We start from the raw sequence: 14131 nt of genomic DNA, 5'->3' as shown, positions 1-14131 counted from the left end.
TTCGGGGACATTCGGGGACATTCGGGACATTCGGGGACATTCGGGACCTTCGGGGACATAACAAGCGTCTACCGAAAAATTGACGATGGATGAGAATATCGCAATCAAATGCCTTGAAGACTATGTTGATCAGAACTGCTGCTGGGGAAAGGGGCCGATAAACAAGATGAAAATTATTTCAGTCGAGCCTTCGACAGCGTACAAGGTAAGTTGATGCAAGTGCACATTTTTTCACGAGCTTTAGTATCGTTTGACGAGCTGGACAGAACTGAGGTACACGGAATGGTCTTATGAGCCCTACTACACTGGTGGTTTTGTCGATGGCCCTGAAAATGGTCCACAACCAGATCCTTGGGCAATCGAGATAGATAGGCCAGAAATGAAGAAACCGAAAGATGAGAAATGTCAAGATGAAATCGAATGGAAAGGCAATGGGAAGGAAAAGGAGAAAATACCTCATACTGAGCATGTTAAGGTGAGTTTTACAAAGATTAAACTGATCGCAGTAATTTGCTACAGATTTGCTCGAAATGCGATGGCCGAGGAAAAACTAAGGTGCTCGAGTTGTCGTGGAAGTGGGAGATCCGGTAAATTTACAATTTTTTTGATTGATCACTGCAAATATTAAGGTAGTGGCAGGGATAGACGATGGTGTGGAAGTTGCAATGGCGATGGGCGCAAATTATGTAGCATGTGTGAAGGAGAGGGAAGAGTAAAGCACTTCTTCATGCTTGTTGTAAAGTTTGAAACTGAGAAAAGCAACTTTGTTCATGAAGAAACGGACTTGCCGGATAAAGAAATTATGAAAGCCACGGGAACATGTTTGTTTCAAGAATCAAACAGTGCTGTTGGTTGGATCCAGAATTTTAGGGAAAATTCAGTAAATGAAAACTCGGCGAAACTTGTTCACGAGCATCGGACCAACTGGCCTGATCGACGAGTCTGGCGACAAGCCCATGTACGTTTGGTTTTCTTGCTGATTTGAGAGTATTTCTAGCAACTGGACTCAGTTCCTGTCTTTGAAATAAGATACAAAAAAGGAGAAAAAGATGGAAGGTATTGGATTATGGGAAATAACGAGCTTATTTGGTCGAATGTACGTTTTAAAAATGATTCGAGAAATTACGATTTAACTCTATTAGGACTACGATTCTCAATGTTGTTGCTGTTGCAATTGTAAAGATGGAGCTTGCTGTAACAACTGCGCCTGCTGTAATAAATGTTCGTGTTCTACCATGTAAATTTCCCTTGAGCATGCTTACACTGCTTATAAACAGAATTCACATCAATTTGAGAGTTGGATGCTTTCTATTTTTTTTTGGAAACGGCCTCCAATCGAGGAAAAAACTCTAAAAGGAGGTTAAAAAAAGTAATTTAGGTACGTTGCAAGTTCCGATGACTGCGAATGTAAAGACACCGCAGTCTCGGACTTTGCTTATAAGTTGTTAAAAAATTATGATTCTTGAAGAGCAAACGTGTGATAAAATATAAAAAGAAAGTTGAAAGAGAATAATTATGATTTTTTCAGTAACTTTTCTTTCAATTTGTTTGTTGATAAATGGCTCGCTTTTTTATAAAATAATGCAGATGTTTCTTACAGTTGACGATATTTTCTTCTATTTGCGACTCTTGGAGGCAGTTTTCCAAATTTCAAATTTCGGGATTGCTCGATTTTTTCTTTCCCCGCTCCCGAACACATGCAGGCGAAACAACAGGCAATACAACTAACAGCGATGAGAATGGAAAATATAACGAAGATGAGTTTTGCACGATTTGTTTCAGACGGCTTTGGTGGCTCGACAAGAACCTGAAATTGAGAATTCAGGAGATGTTCTACCAGAGGGCAAGGTTTACCTTTGATGGGTAGAAAATCTTCGTATTCTTGAGGAAATCGTCACAAGAAATGGACTCCACCCCGGCTGGCTTGAAAGTCACAGATGTCAGTTTTTCGGTGATCAGCAAAAAGTTCTCATCCCACTTTCCTCGAAATTTCGTTTCAAGCCAGACGAAAGGCTGTGGCAAAGCAGATTCTAGTGTCAGCTGAAGACTCTTGTCAATTTTTTCTTCGCAAGAGGAGATGGAAATGCTGGCATTCAGATGATTGAATGTATGAATTTCGCGGATTGGGACGGAGGATTGCCAGGTTGAAAATAGCTTGTCTTCATCAGTTTTCTTGGAATAGGGAAACATTAATGATTTTTTTGAAAAGGCAACTTACAAAAGTGACGGTGTAGAAGCACTCATTCCATTTTCCATAAGGGCAGTTCATCTTATTCAAAAGATAGCCGACATTCTTGGTCACCAGCAAATTACTCTCGAGCATTTTCAGTTCGAATTCGCCAAGATCTTCTTCGCCCGAAACTTCGAAACTCGTCCAAGATCTCGTCTGCACTTTCAGTCTTCCCCTCTTTGCCTCGTTGTCAGAAACAGCATAGATTTCCAGCTGATCGTTTTCGTTGACGTTTGTGATAAGGGATAAATCAGAGTTGAAACTTTTCTTGATTTGGTGATGCAGCGGCTTCCAGTTTTTCGAATGATCGAGGGAGCTCCACGAAACCGTCGGCCAGACATCATTTAGCTGCCAGTACAGCGCGCCCATGGTTCCTTTTAGCCCAGCTCTGGAGCGGTAGAAGTTCGCCTGAGACGATGTACAGATGCTTTGAACAGTTTGTGATAGATAGACAAAGTTCCAGAAGGCATCTTCTGATTGATTTTTTATCCAAGGTTGGTCGCCGAAAAATTGCTAGAAAAAATCGTCAATTCATTCTATTTCAACTTGAAACTTACAGTAATGAAGCCGAGAATCTGCTCGTTTCCGTCCTGATGATGATTTCTTTGTGTGGCCCAATTCGACCCAAAGAACCTGTCTCCACTTGCCGTGACATTTTCAATCGACGAAATTAATCCCCAGCTCTTATTGTTGGCTCATGATTTAGTTTTTTAAGAGTTCTATTGAAGCTTTTTGACGTCTACAGAAAATAGTTCTAGGTTGATGAGAATGAAGGAGTAGTGAACCCCAAGAGCGGTGTAAAGAGATTGAATTAGAAGCGGGAGAAATGGCAGAGAAGGAAGCAGAAGTTTGGACCAGATTTGCACGAAAGCGACGGTTGGGACGGAACTGATGATGTAGAGCTTTTCCAGGAGATGCATCCTTATCAGACAATTGAGTAAGAAAAACTCATTCTGAGCTTACTTTTGATAGTCAGCTTGAAAGAACAACAATGTCGTCAGCAAGTAGAGGATGAAAATCGGGATCACAATCGACTTAAATAGAGTTCTAGAGCTGTCAAATTTCTTTCCCTACCTGTTCAAATTCAGTGTAAATCAAGGGCAAAACACCGGAAACACCAGCGACCATCAATATCCCGAAAATTCTGAAGAGATTTTTCTCCAGAAGCATCAGCCCACTTGCAGGCACGAGCGCTAGAAGAATTGCCTTTTCGTGCACATGCCAGCCGAATAAAAAGCTAAGAAAAATAGAAGAAGCTTTGTAGAGATTTCAAACCTGGATAGAGCGATTGAGCAAAAGGATAGAATCCACGTCTTCTTCTCTGGCTTATTCCAGAGCTTGAAAAGAGCAGGAATCATCGAAGCAAAAGTCAGGATAAAAGTAGCGAGAGGAGGAACATTCGGCAGCACTTGATGAGAAAATTCGCCGACAAGTCCAGAAGTCAGGCCCGATTTCATACCCCCAAAGCGCGCAAGGATGAGGTCGAAGAAGTTATAGAGGGCCCAGAAGTTGCCTGCCCAGTAGGAGTGTGTCAGGCCGCGTTTGAATGGAAAAAGTCGAGACACAAGCTGGTCCAGTTGTGAAAGAAATGGAAAGAGGGAAACTGATGAGACGGAAATGACGATGAGGGCAATCGAGATGAATTGGCTAAGAGCAGCTTTTGGACCGCTTCGTAATCGAGAAGAGTTGAGTTGCTGAAGAAATGCGATTCCGACGAAAGGAGCGACGTAGAGAAACAGATGCTAGGAAACGATTTACGAGCCATAATTTATGGCATTTAAAATGCGATTTTCAATAAAAGAAATTTGATATTTTGAAATTTTGGTTTCATGAATTTTCTAACTAAATATTTGAGCAAAATTCGTTAATAATAGCTTCATAAGCTCTCGCTTCAATAATCTTCATCTTACCTTCAAGTGAAGCAAACATGAAAAAAGAAACGCAGCAGTCTTCAGTTTGCCATCGAAAAACGCTGCGAGGAAGCAAAGAAGCAGTCCGATAATCATCCCGTTGTATTGAAAGTGAATGTGGTCGATGACGAACAAAGCAGCATTGCAGATTATAAGAAAGGCCACTTCCAAGTTATTATTCCTGGATTTGAAGCTCTAAAAATTTAATGAGTCAAGCTCGAAAGACGGTTATTACCTTGCAAAAGAAATAGGCTCCAAAAAGGACGAAAACATCGGTGAGAACGACTGACATCTTCTGGAAAAGAACAACATAGTCTGTTGAAATGGGATCTTTTTGGATCTTCACAAGAAGTGGGTCGAATTTCGCAGCATATTTCGACAAAATCTTCTCAAAATACGCAAAGAACGGCGGGTAGTCAAGCGTCCACTCGGATGTTGCTTCAAAATACCATTCTTTTCAGAGTTTTTCATGCTTTCAGATGCACTTCTTTGAGCAGAAGGTGATTAACTCTTCCTGAGATCGGCTTCGAATGAGTGATTGCCAGCCAGTTTCTGTGAACATCAAAGTCAGTAGAATGATACAGGTCGTACTTCTGCGCCAATAAGATTTTGAAGCCGCTTAAAATCAAGAAAATTCCAGTACAATCCCAAAAGTCCATTCTAAAATTCAATTATTTTTTTCGTTTGTCTCGACTATCACTTGCTAAAAAGTCAAAAATAAAAATCATGAGCCACTCCTAGTCCTGATAGCCGAATTCCGAGGCAAATCGAGTCTTTGGGAAGTTTCGCCAATCAGTACAGTCTGATTTGTAATCGTAGAAGTGAACGTCGCCGTAGTTTGGGTCGTATGGATTCTTGGCGATTCCAAATGGCGAAAGTTCCGACTCCTTTCCATTGCTTGGGCTTGAAAGAAAAAAGGGAGATGAAAGACCTTCTTTGATGACAGTGTTCTGGATTGTATTGGTGTACAAATCTCGGTACTGCCCGAAATAGAGGTTCATCTTTTCTTCTGGGATACTCCACCAGTTCGTCGCCAAAGCAGCTTCGTTTTCGTTGTTTCCAGCCCAGGCAATAACAGACGGATTCGAGCTCAATCGCCAAATCTGATCAGAAACTTCTTTCTCGACAGAATTCAAGAATTCGGAGTCGTTTTCGTACGTCGAACAAGTGAACATGAAATCTTGCCAAATCATGATCCCGAGACGATTAGCCAATGAATAGAAAGCGTCTTGCTCGTAGATTCCACCTCCCCAGACGCGTAGAATTTTGATTCCAGCTTCGACGGCGGATTGAAGATTGTCTTCGTACAAGTTGTCGAAACTGGCGATGGAAGAGGCGCTGGGAATCCAATTGCTGCCACTCATAAAAATCGGTTTTTCGTTGATTTTGAAGTAGAAAGAACGGCCATCTGGAAGTTGTTCCTGAACGAGTTCGACGGATCTGAAGCCGAATTCTTTCTCAATCGTTGATTTTTCTCCTTTTTCAGGGATCCAGGAAAATTGTACAGAATACAGGTCTTGTTTTCCCATCTCATGTGGCCACCACCAGTTAATGTCCATGATTGAAATGGACAGATCTGCCGTTGCTTTCCACAAGTTTTTATCACCCTCGAATTTTTCGTAGATAATTTCTCCTAAATCAAAAGGAAGAGAAGGCTCGAAACTGACTTGAATCTCTCCATTTGGCGCCTCTTTAGAGTTTGGATGGAGAATGAGCAGTTGAAGTTGAACAGTTTGCTGAACATCGGAATATTTCGTCAGCAGGTTCAATTTAGCATCGTAAATCATTGAGAAATCGAAAGAAATTAGCTTTGGCTCCTCGTTAATGCCAGAATCGGGCAAAGACGGTCCCCAGTCCCATGAAAATGAGTACTGTGCTTTACGAAGCATGTTGATATGACATTGACCGTTCGTTTGGGCCGGGACGGGGCATTCGGGAAATTGGGGAATTTGATCCTTTTCGGCAAGTTTTTTCGCTGAAGAAATTGGAGGAGAGAGGTCGATTTGCAAATGATTTTTTGGAAGGATTCGAGAAGAAACGTCGAGAAGATATCTTCTGAAAGAATTCGCGACATGTCCTATTTTCTCGCCGTTCCAGAAGATTTCTCCGACTGTATCGATGCTTCTGAGCTCAAGAAAAGCAAATTTAGAGGTCGAAGAAGCGTCGATTTCTGCTTCATAAGTTGCTCTTGTATTTCCGATCCATTGGAGCTTCGCGTCGTTAGTTCTGTAGTTGATGTTCTCTTCGGGAAATTTGGATAAATAGCAGGAATAGATGGAGATTGGCGTCAGGCTTGTGCATGAATGGAGCTTTTTCTGGGCAGTGAAAGTCAAGTTTGAAGTCTAAAGAGCAATTTGGAGGGAGAAAAAATCGAAGAGAACTAACCTTTGCTGAAGAAATTGAATAACCACTACATATTGAAATAACGATGAATAAAGAAATTAGCAGCACCATTCTTCTTTCTCTTAAGTTACCTCTTGAATTGATGGTTTTGTCGCATATTCATAATTTAGTGCGGGTTTTTCATTTTTGGTGGCGTGGGAATATTTCCATCAGGGCGCCCCTGATTGGCGCGGGCAAAAAGGAAGAGAAGTTCGAAGATAAAGATTTAAGGATATAGCCGTTCTCAAGGCACTTTCGTAGCGCCAAAAGGGGACGATAAATTTTTTTCATTTCAAAAGGAACCCTACCTAAAATTGCCTAAGAAACCCGATTCTAATGTTTTTTTTAATTTTTTCATGGAAAAATTTCTCTCTAGAGCAATTTTAAATCTTACGATCACTTTTTCTCGGGAATTTTCCATTAAATCGGTCGAGTTTTTTTGATAAATTAAAAATTTGGACCTTTCTCTACATTCCTAGGGTCTTAAATTTAATAGATTCCAATTATTTATGATTCTAGAGCCATTTTTATGAGGCTTACTTGAGTAAGCCGAAGCGTCAAACAGCGCGCTGGTTTGCTGCGCTGGGCGCCCTCCTCCATCGCGCGGTGAGGCGCGCATGTGAAAGAGCGTGCTGATTGGTCGAGCGCCCTGAACGCAGCATTTATGAAAAAGAAAAGCCAAAAAGAAGAAGACGCTAGAATGAAAATTTGCTCGGGTTTTGAAATTTTGAGGCCCTAGGAAGATAGATTAGCAGTTATTCATAATAAGACACGGTTTTATTTTAGCGATTTAATAGAAAAATTTCGAGAAAAAGTGATCGTAAGATTTCAAATCGCTCCACAGAGAAATTTTCTGTGAAAAAAATTTTCAAAAACATCAGAATCGAATTCTAGACATAATTTTAGGTAGGACCTGTCTTGAAATGAAAAAATTTTATCGCCACATTTCGGCGCTACGAAAGTGCCTTGAGAACGGCTATATGGGGGAATGGAAGGTGAGTCGGCCACCCAGACCAGATTTTTAAAAATGATAACAGCTGGAGCGTTCTCTCAGCACAACGCGGCTTATCAATCATCGCCCAGGGGAGCAAGTGACTGTAATCAGCATAGGAAATCGGTACTGTGCAGGGCAAAAGGGCCGCATTCGCAAATAAAAATCTGTTTTCAATGGAGCCTCCTTTCTCTAATCCGCCGTACCAAGAGATTAAAACTGCAGTTGCTGCCACTTACAGTCGATGTTCTTCTTCTCCTCCGGTCTTACTATACTGGGAGAATCAATCGAAGTGGAATCATTTTGAGCGCATTATGGTTGGTGATTATTGCCTAACCAACAATATGTGTGAAGTGAGTTTTGAAGCAATTATTATTTTATAAAATCTAAGGCCTATCACTCATCGTTGCACGACAAAAATGTGAGAGGCCGTAATTCCCTTCGAACAATTTGGCAGTTCAAAGTCAAAAACTTGAATCGAGTCTGCAACAATCAGTTACGTCGGCGAAAGAAGAAAGTTGCAAAAAGACACTATTGTCGAAGATTGTTAGATTTGATTTTGGAACAGGAAGACGATTGGCTAGAAAGGTTTTTGTTTTGAGAAATGATTTAAATATTTTAAATAATTTAGCAATATTCTCAAAATCTGCTCTCAATTTGCTGACTTGGAAACAGATCTCATCGAATTTCCTTCGAAATATTGCGATCTTTGAATGTATAAATGTATATATCATATTTCAAATGTTGAAATATATCATCAAATTTCCAAATTCGAGTCAGTGTTCTCTTTGGCCGATGCAGATCTATATCACTCAGCAGGTAGCATTTGGCATTGTTGGTCTTTGAAGCTCCGAGCTGCTCATGCAGCTGTTATCATTTTTAAAAATCAGGTCTGGGTGGCCGACTCACCTTCCGATACCTCGGCTATATCCTTAAGAGAAGAACTAATATTTTTTAATTCGAGGAGAAATGTTACTTCTGATTTTGTTTTTCTGTATTCTGAGGCCGTATTTTTTCTTTTTTAGCGCTAGAAAAATTTTATTCAGGCAATCATGTCGAACCTCCTAGAGCACGTTCTAGAGCTCTACCCAAAACTGGACCATGACATCGCGGACTACCTCGGCGGCGTCCTCGAAGATGTCGACTGCTTTGACTCGGCCGATGATGTCGCTGATGGAATCGGACCATTTCTGATCGACTGCGCTCAAGCAATCCAAGACGATGTCGATACTCTCGCAGAGAAGCTCTGGGGCTTGATGGACAAGAAGAGCGACGAGCCGATCAAGCTCGTCAATGCTGTGGTCTTCGGCGACAGCGCAGTCGACACATCTGAGTTCGACTCACTCCTCGTCACCGACATCGAGCTCCGTGGAAACTACAACGCCAAGGAATCCGCGAAAGCTGATAAGAAAGCCCGAGCGAAGCTTGCTAAACGGCAAGCTGAGGAAGAAGCTGAAAAGAACAAGGAAAAAGAAGCGCTGGTCAAGGAACAAGCCGTCGCTTCCCAGGCCAAATCGAAGCCGGGAATTTCTATGTCCGGCGATATTTTGATCGAAAACTTCGACTTGACCTTCGGCGCCCAGCAGTTGATCCAAAATGCGGAGCTCAATCTCGCCCAAGGAAAAAGATATGGGCTTGTCGGCCGAAACGGTGCCGGTAAATCTACTCTTCTACGAGCTCTCGATTCCCGGGGGCTGTCGCTTCCGTCCAATATCACCGTTCTCCACGTAGAACAAGAAGTCGTTGGAGATGATACGACCGCCCTCGACTCCGTCCTTGGCGTCCTGACCGAGCGAACCAATCTCCTCAAAGAAGCAGATGATCTTGGCGCATCGGGAGCGGATAATGACAGATTGTTAGTCGTCCACGAGCGATTAGAGGAAATCGACGCGGATTCAAAGCCGTCCGAAGCTGCCGAAATTCTCAACGGTCTCGGTTTCACTACGAAGATGCAGCAAATGACGACGAAGGAGTTTTCTGGCGGTTGGAGAATGCGACTTGCTCTCGCGCAGGCGCTGTTGATGGAGCCTGATCTGTTGTTGCTTGACGAACCGACAAACATGTTGGACATGCGAGCCGTTTTGTGGCTCGAAAGCCGTCTTCAGAACTGGCCGAATACCTTGTTGACGGTTTCTCACGACAGGAGTTATTTGAACTCTGTTTGCACGGACATCATTCATCTGAGCTCAAGGACTCTGTATTACTACAAAGGCGACTATGACACCTTCGAGAAGACGAGAGGAGAGAGACACAAGCAACAACTCAGAGACTACGAGGCTCAAAAGAGCTACAGGTACTATCAAATACAGTGATTCAGATTGTAAAACTTTCATTTTAAGAGATCACATCCAAGTCTTCATTGACCGATTCCGATACAATGCCAATCGCGCCGCTCAAGTCCAGTCAAAGATCAAGATTTTGGAAAAACTACCTGTCCTTTACCCACCAGAGCCACCAGAGGTCGTCAAGTTCGGCTTCAACGCGCCGGCCGAAGAGAGAATCAATGGAACTCTTCTTCAAATGGACAATGTCGAGTTTGCTTACAGCAGCTCTCGTCAGATTTTCAAGGTAATAGCGCTTATTTTATTTTTTTTTGAAATGATGAATTTAGGGTATCGACTTGAGCTGCGATTCCAAGAGCCGAATCGCCATTGTCGGCGAGAACGGAGCCGGTAAATCGACCCTATTGAAGCTGCTTCTTGGCAAGCTGGAGCCGACGAAAGGCTACGTAACGCACAACCGAAACTGCCGAATCGCCTATTTCGCACAGCACCACATTGAAGACTTCGACCTCTCGCTTACCCCTATCGAGACGCTTCGTGATTTCAAACCTGGGAAGACTGCTGAAGAATACCGAAGAATTCTCGGCGGTTTCGGATGCACCGGAGATGTGGCTACGAGAAAAATGAACGTCCTTTCTGGAGGTCAGAAGTCGCGAGTTGCCTTTGCCAAGCTCGGATTCGCCCAGCCGCATTTGCTGGTTCTTGACGAACCGACAAACCACTTGGATGTTGAAACTGTCGCTGCTTTGGCTGAAGCGCTCAAGCAATTTAAGGGAGGCGTCATTTTGGTTTCTCACGACGAGCGGCTCATATCAGGTCTGTTTTTGCACCCTGCTTGTTTAACATTTGTTGTAGTTGCCTGTAACGAAGTCTGGAACTGCCAGGACGGCACTGTCAAACGAATCGAAGGTGGACTCGAAGCTTACCGAAGCGCCCTCATGGCCGACTTCAATAAGGGAGGAATCAGCAAGCACAAAGAATAACTTCTGCGGAATAAGTTCAAGTCTGTTTGTCCTGAAAGTTCATTGAACTGGCGCTAGAATAAATTAGGATAATTTACATCTTTGGGTTTTATTTATTTTGATAAATGGCAGGAGGAAGATCTCAGTGACCGCATTTGAAAGATGTAGAAGCAGTAAAACTCATTTTCAACTCAAATTTCAATACTTCAGGATCAAATTTTATTCTTTCGGAATCTCCCTTTGAAAAGGTTCTTTTAATATCATCCTCAGTAAGTCTTGCACTTTGCCAGAAAAGCAGGAATTGATAACGATGTTGCCCAGTCCCAAGAGGAGGATTCGGGGGGAAGTATTCGATGGCGTTGGTGCAGTTGAAGCTGTTACCAGCGTCGCAGGTTGACAGATCAAGTTGAGGAGGAAATGATGGAGTTTGATGGTCTTTCTTGGGGTTTGATCTTTTCCGGCTTTAGACGTTTTTAATTGAATTGATCTTGAACCCGGTTCCTGAATAATTGATCAGCGGCATCGGAATATTGACCACAGCCCAATGAAGGAAATATCGCAAGTTTTGGTCTTCAACAGAGGGGACATCTAGTACATTAGTTTTTAATGGCCAAGTTCTTCCACGAACCTGGGTCGACCATTATCACGGTGAACAAGGAATCCTCATCGAAACTTGGAAACCACGCTTTCAACTTGACGAGCCATCGATGTCGTCGAGAGAAGACCTCTGGTTCAACGACAATCAACTCCTCATCAGAACATCCAAGAGACATTCCAAAGCGGTCGGTAGAAAGCTCGACGAAAAAACTCGGATCAACTCTTGTCCTGCATTTTCTGTCCAGATACCAGAACAGCCCATTTTCTCCGGACTCATTTGATTGAACTTTATTTTCTCGTTCAAATTTAGTTTCGTTATTCAAAATAGAAATCGTGATTGCTCCGAGAACAAGGAGCGCTAGAACGAATGCCGCGCCGTAGAACGGATTTCTTAGAAAGCAGCGGTCTCGATCCTTTCCGAGATTCAGAGCGCTTTGACTTCTAGGAAGAGTTCCTAAAAAATTAGGCTCTCGTTGTGTTATTCTTTTGTCTTTCTCGAGTACTCGTTCGGTCGTTTCCGCGATCTTTCGGGGGCTTATGAGCTTTGTCAACAAAAAGGTGAATGTTTAAAAATTGGCCCTTTCCTCTCTAGAAACTTCTTTTGCAAGTCTTCTAGCATAGTGTTCATTATCTTCAGAAATGTCTTTTTCACTCATTTTTTTGATTTGTTTAACGAAATTTGCTGTGCAGAAAATATCTTGCCAACAGTTTTGACTTCAGGGTAAATGACCGAGTTTTCTCCATCGACCGCGAAATCGCTGAGGTTTTTTTATATGGTCGTTGATCTTCGGTGATTCTAGCGCGGTTTTACTGATGTCTGGCGATCAAGCAAATAATGAAACGCGCACGAGTTTGAAAGAAACGAGCTTGTTCAAAGTTTTTAATTCAAATTAAATCGCTTGAAAAAAGTACACACGCCTTGATGCAGATCAAATATATCCCCGCTACAATGATGTGTGTGGTCAGTTCTTGAAAGCGAAGAATTTGAAAGAAAGAATGTGAGAGGATTCTCTCCACGCATTTCGCAAATTTCAAACCGTCGTAAAAATAGTATATATTGAGCGCCGAAAGTGGCACCGATTTGTGTCCTGACAGTTTGAAGCTCAGAGAGTATTAGCGCTTTATCTTTACCGGCTCAGAATGGGTAAGAATATTGAAAAAGTGCTCGAACTAGAAAAATATTCAGAGAACAGGTTGAAGAGATTCTTCGGGACGGAGAATATCTACTTGCGAGTTGCGCTTGCTGAATTCTTCGGTACTTTCATTTTATGCCTCATCGGATTAGGAGCCGTTCATGAAGCTCAAATCGCAGCGACAGGTTAATTTTCTAGCATTCCAACTTGATTCGACACTGAGAATTTAAGGTAGATAAGTTGACTGATGATTTTTATAGGAACGCTTGGAGTTTGCTTAGCATTTGGATTCGCAGTAGCGTTTGGAGTCTATGCGTCGGCCGGAGTTTCAGGGGGGCACATTAATCCAGCTGTTACGATGGCGATGTTCACCCTTGGAAAACTCGGTATTTTTGTTAACAAATCATATTTAAGCAACTTCTTCAGGAAACACATTCGGGGAAAATTTAAAGATGTTCTTTGTTTACTCTCTTTCCCAAATACTCGGCGCGTTTACCAGTTGTTTCCTCGTTTCTGCCGCCTATGCTGATCTTGAAGCTCATCTGGTTGACAAAATGAATTATACAGGTACCTATTAAAAGGGAGAAACATGTAAGTTTATTTCATAAGCTACTGATTTGGCTCGACTGTACGTAACTGGACCTTCTGGCGACTTCAACCCTGGCATGGTAAGAAAAAATGATTATTCTCTTCTTTCATTCCAATTTTAGGGAACCCTCTTCATCGATCAAATCATCGGAACTTGGATCCTGATCACAGTCATTTTCATGGTGATCGACGGTCAAAATGTGAACCCAGGAGGGCTTGCTCCATTTTTGATCGGCATGGCTGCTGCTGTTTCTGGCCTTGCTTACGGTGCTAATGGCGGGTAAGTGATTTTATCTAAGAAAATACGAAACTTGTTTCTTCGCTTATTGTTCAACAAATCTTTTAATTTTCAGTGGCGCGATCAATCCAGCACGTGATTTCGGCCCCAGACTCTTCGCAACCATCTTCTATTCCGGCGACGCGACCCTTTGGGACGGATTCTTTACGGTGCCATTGTTTGGTCCCTTGATCGGAGGATTTATTGGAGCGTTGACATACCAATTCGCTATTGCTGCGCACTGGCCGTACGAATCTGCACCTGCGAAGGAACGAGACGATGTTAGCTTATAAATAACTGAATGACTGTTCAGACTTGACACTTTTCATATTATCCTATTCAAATAAATTTTCTTCCTCAATTGTTTTTTATTCGCTATTTACGTAGAAGCCAATAAATGATGAAATCGAGAAAAATGCACAGATAACAAGAGAAATAGCAATCACAAAATTTCGATCAGATTCACTTAGAGCATCATTTCCATTTCTTTCTATTTTTGTTTCAATCATTCGAAATTTTTCAATAGCAGGATATTCTTCGATCACCTGAAAAAGAGATCAGTTGAATTATTTTTGGCATTCGATGGCACCTTCATGCACATAAATTGCGCTTTAGAAAACCCAGGTGCCGATTTGAGATAGCCTCCCTTCTGGAAAAAAGTGAACTGTAGATGGATCTACTTGATCTGATATCTGAGTAACTAACTTAAGGATCCTTGCCTTGTATGGATTCGTATAAATACGATCATCTTCGGGGCCATCAGAAGAAACTGTGTGATA

At 42.2% G+C, this 14131-nt stretch overlaps 5 protein-coding genes across 5 annotated transcripts; 3 read left to right on the top strand and 2 right to left on the bottom strand.

The window, feature by feature from the left end:
- The first annotated feature begins 85 nt into the window (after positions 1 to 85).
- Positions 86 to 1241, top strand: LOC145701068 (protein SSUH2 homolog). Its single transcript, XM_081778295.1, is given in 6 exon segments — positions 86 to 205; positions 245 to 404; positions 491 to 555; positions 557 to 958; positions 998 to 1096; positions 1143 to 1241. Coding segments are annotated over 6 exon segments (945 nt in total).
- Positions 1242 to 1309: 68 nt separating this feature from the next.
- Positions 1310 to 6729, bottom strand: LOC145705131 (beta-mannosidase-like). The gene is made up of 6 exons (XM_081782587.1): positions 6526 to 6729; positions 4886 to 6482; positions 2788 to 2915; positions 2219 to 2743; positions 1855 to 2172; positions 1310 to 1807 (listed from the first exon to the last, which is right to left on the bottom strand). Exons 1-6 carry the CDS (start codon positions 6592 to 6594, stop codon positions 1595 to 1597), a joined length of 2850 nt encoding a protein of 949 aa, XP_081638713.1. The 5' UTR covers positions 6595 to 6729; the 3' UTR covers positions 1310 to 1594.
- Positions 2926 to 4570, bottom strand: LOC145705134 (dolichyl pyrophosphate Glc1Man9GlcNAc2 alpha-1,3-glucosyltransferase-like). The gene is made up of 6 exons (XM_081782590.1): positions 4376 to 4570; positions 4141 to 4335; positions 3506 to 3972; positions 3305 to 3467; positions 3194 to 3264; positions 2926 to 3151 (listed from the first exon to the last, which is right to left on the bottom strand). The coding sequence occupies exons 1-6, from the start codon at positions 4430 to 4432 to the stop codon at positions 2950 to 2952; spliced, it is 1155 nt and encodes a 384-aa protein (XP_081638716.1). The 5' UTR covers positions 4433 to 4570; the 3' UTR covers positions 2926 to 2949.
- Positions 6730 to 8548: 1819 nt separating the features above from the next.
- LOC145705132 (ATP-binding cassette sub-family F member 3-like) lies at positions 8549 to 10832 on the top strand. The gene is made up of 4 exons (XM_081782588.1): positions 8549 to 9806; positions 9853 to 10081; positions 10125 to 10611; positions 10651 to 10832. The coding sequence occupies exons 1-4, from the start codon at positions 8566 to 8568 to the stop codon at positions 10776 to 10778; spliced, it is 2085 nt and encodes a 694-aa protein (XP_081638714.1). The 5' UTR covers positions 8549 to 8565; the 3' UTR covers positions 10779 to 10832.
- Positions 10833 to 12359: 1527 nt separating this feature from the next.
- On the top strand, positions 12360 to 13706 carry LOC145703283 (aquaporin-3-like). Its single transcript, XM_081780621.1, has 7 exons — positions 12360 to 12498; positions 12541 to 12672; positions 12748 to 12873; positions 12914 to 13054; positions 13097 to 13155; positions 13198 to 13355; positions 13429 to 13706. Exons 1-7 carry the CDS (start codon positions 12495 to 12497, stop codon positions 13643 to 13645), a joined length of 837 nt encoding a protein of 278 aa, XP_081636747.1. The 5' UTR covers positions 12360 to 12494; the 3' UTR covers positions 13646 to 13706.
- Positions 13707 to 14131: the final 425 nt, after the last annotated feature.

This window comes from Oikopleura dioica, chromosome PAR (assembly GCF_907165135.1).
Source record: "Oikopleura dioica chromosome PAR, OKI2018_I68_1.0, whole genome shotgun sequence".
Taxonomy (NCBI): Eukaryota; Metazoa; Chordata; class Appendicularia; order Copelata; family Oikopleuridae; genus Oikopleura; species Oikopleura dioica.
The sequence above is the reverse complement of the archived record's forward strand: the minus strand, read 5'-3'. Positions and strand labels throughout refer to the sequence as shown.

Bases quoted from the DNA above. Each gene is read 5' to 3' on its own strand.
- LOC145705134 (XM_081782590.1), bottom strand. From the start codon at position 4,432: ATGTCAGTCGTTCTCACCGATGTTTTCGTCCTTTTTGGAGCCTATTTC. The intron at 4,336-4,375 runs GTAATAACCGTC...TTAAATTTTTAG, and splicing joins GAGCCTATTTCTTTTGCAAG to AGCTTCAAATCCAGGAATAA. The intron at 3,973-4,140 runs GTAAGATGAAGA...ATCGTTTCCTAG, and splicing joins CATGTTTGCTTCACTTGAAG to CATCTGTTTCTCTACGTCGC.
- LOC145705131 (XM_081782587.1), bottom strand. From the start codon at position 6,594: ATGGTGCTGCTAATTTCTTTATTCATCGTTATTTCAATATGTAGTGGT. The intron at 6,483-6,525 runs GTTAGTTCTCTT...ATTGCTCTTTAG, and splicing joins ATTCAATTTCTTCAGCAAAG to ACTTCAAACTTGACTTTCAC. The intron at 2,916-4,885 runs AGGACTAGGAGT...GAGCCAACAATA, and splicing joins TGCCTCGGAATTCGGCTATC to AGAGCTGGGGATTAATTTCG.
- LOC145705132 (XM_081782588.1), top strand. From the start codon at position 8,566: ATGTCGAACCTCCTAGAGCACGTTCTAGAGCTCTACCCAAAACTGGAC. The intron at 9,807-9,852 runs GTACTATCAAAT...TTTCATTTTAAG, and splicing joins GAGGCTCAAAAGAGCTACAG to AGATCACATCCAAGTCTTCA. The intron at 10,612-10,650 runs GTCTGTTTTTGC...CATTTGTTGTAG, and splicing joins CGACGAGCGGCTCATATCAG to TTGCCTGTAACGAAGTCTGG.
- LOC145703283 (XM_081780621.1), top strand. The intron at 12,874-12,913 runs GTATTTTTGTTA...CAACTTCTTCAG, and splicing joins GTTCACCCTTGGAAAACTCG to GAAACACATTCGGGGAAAAT. The intron at 13,156-13,197 runs GTAAGAAAAAAT...TTCCAATTTTAG, and splicing joins GCGACTTCAACCCTGGCATG to GGAACCCTCTTCATCGATCA.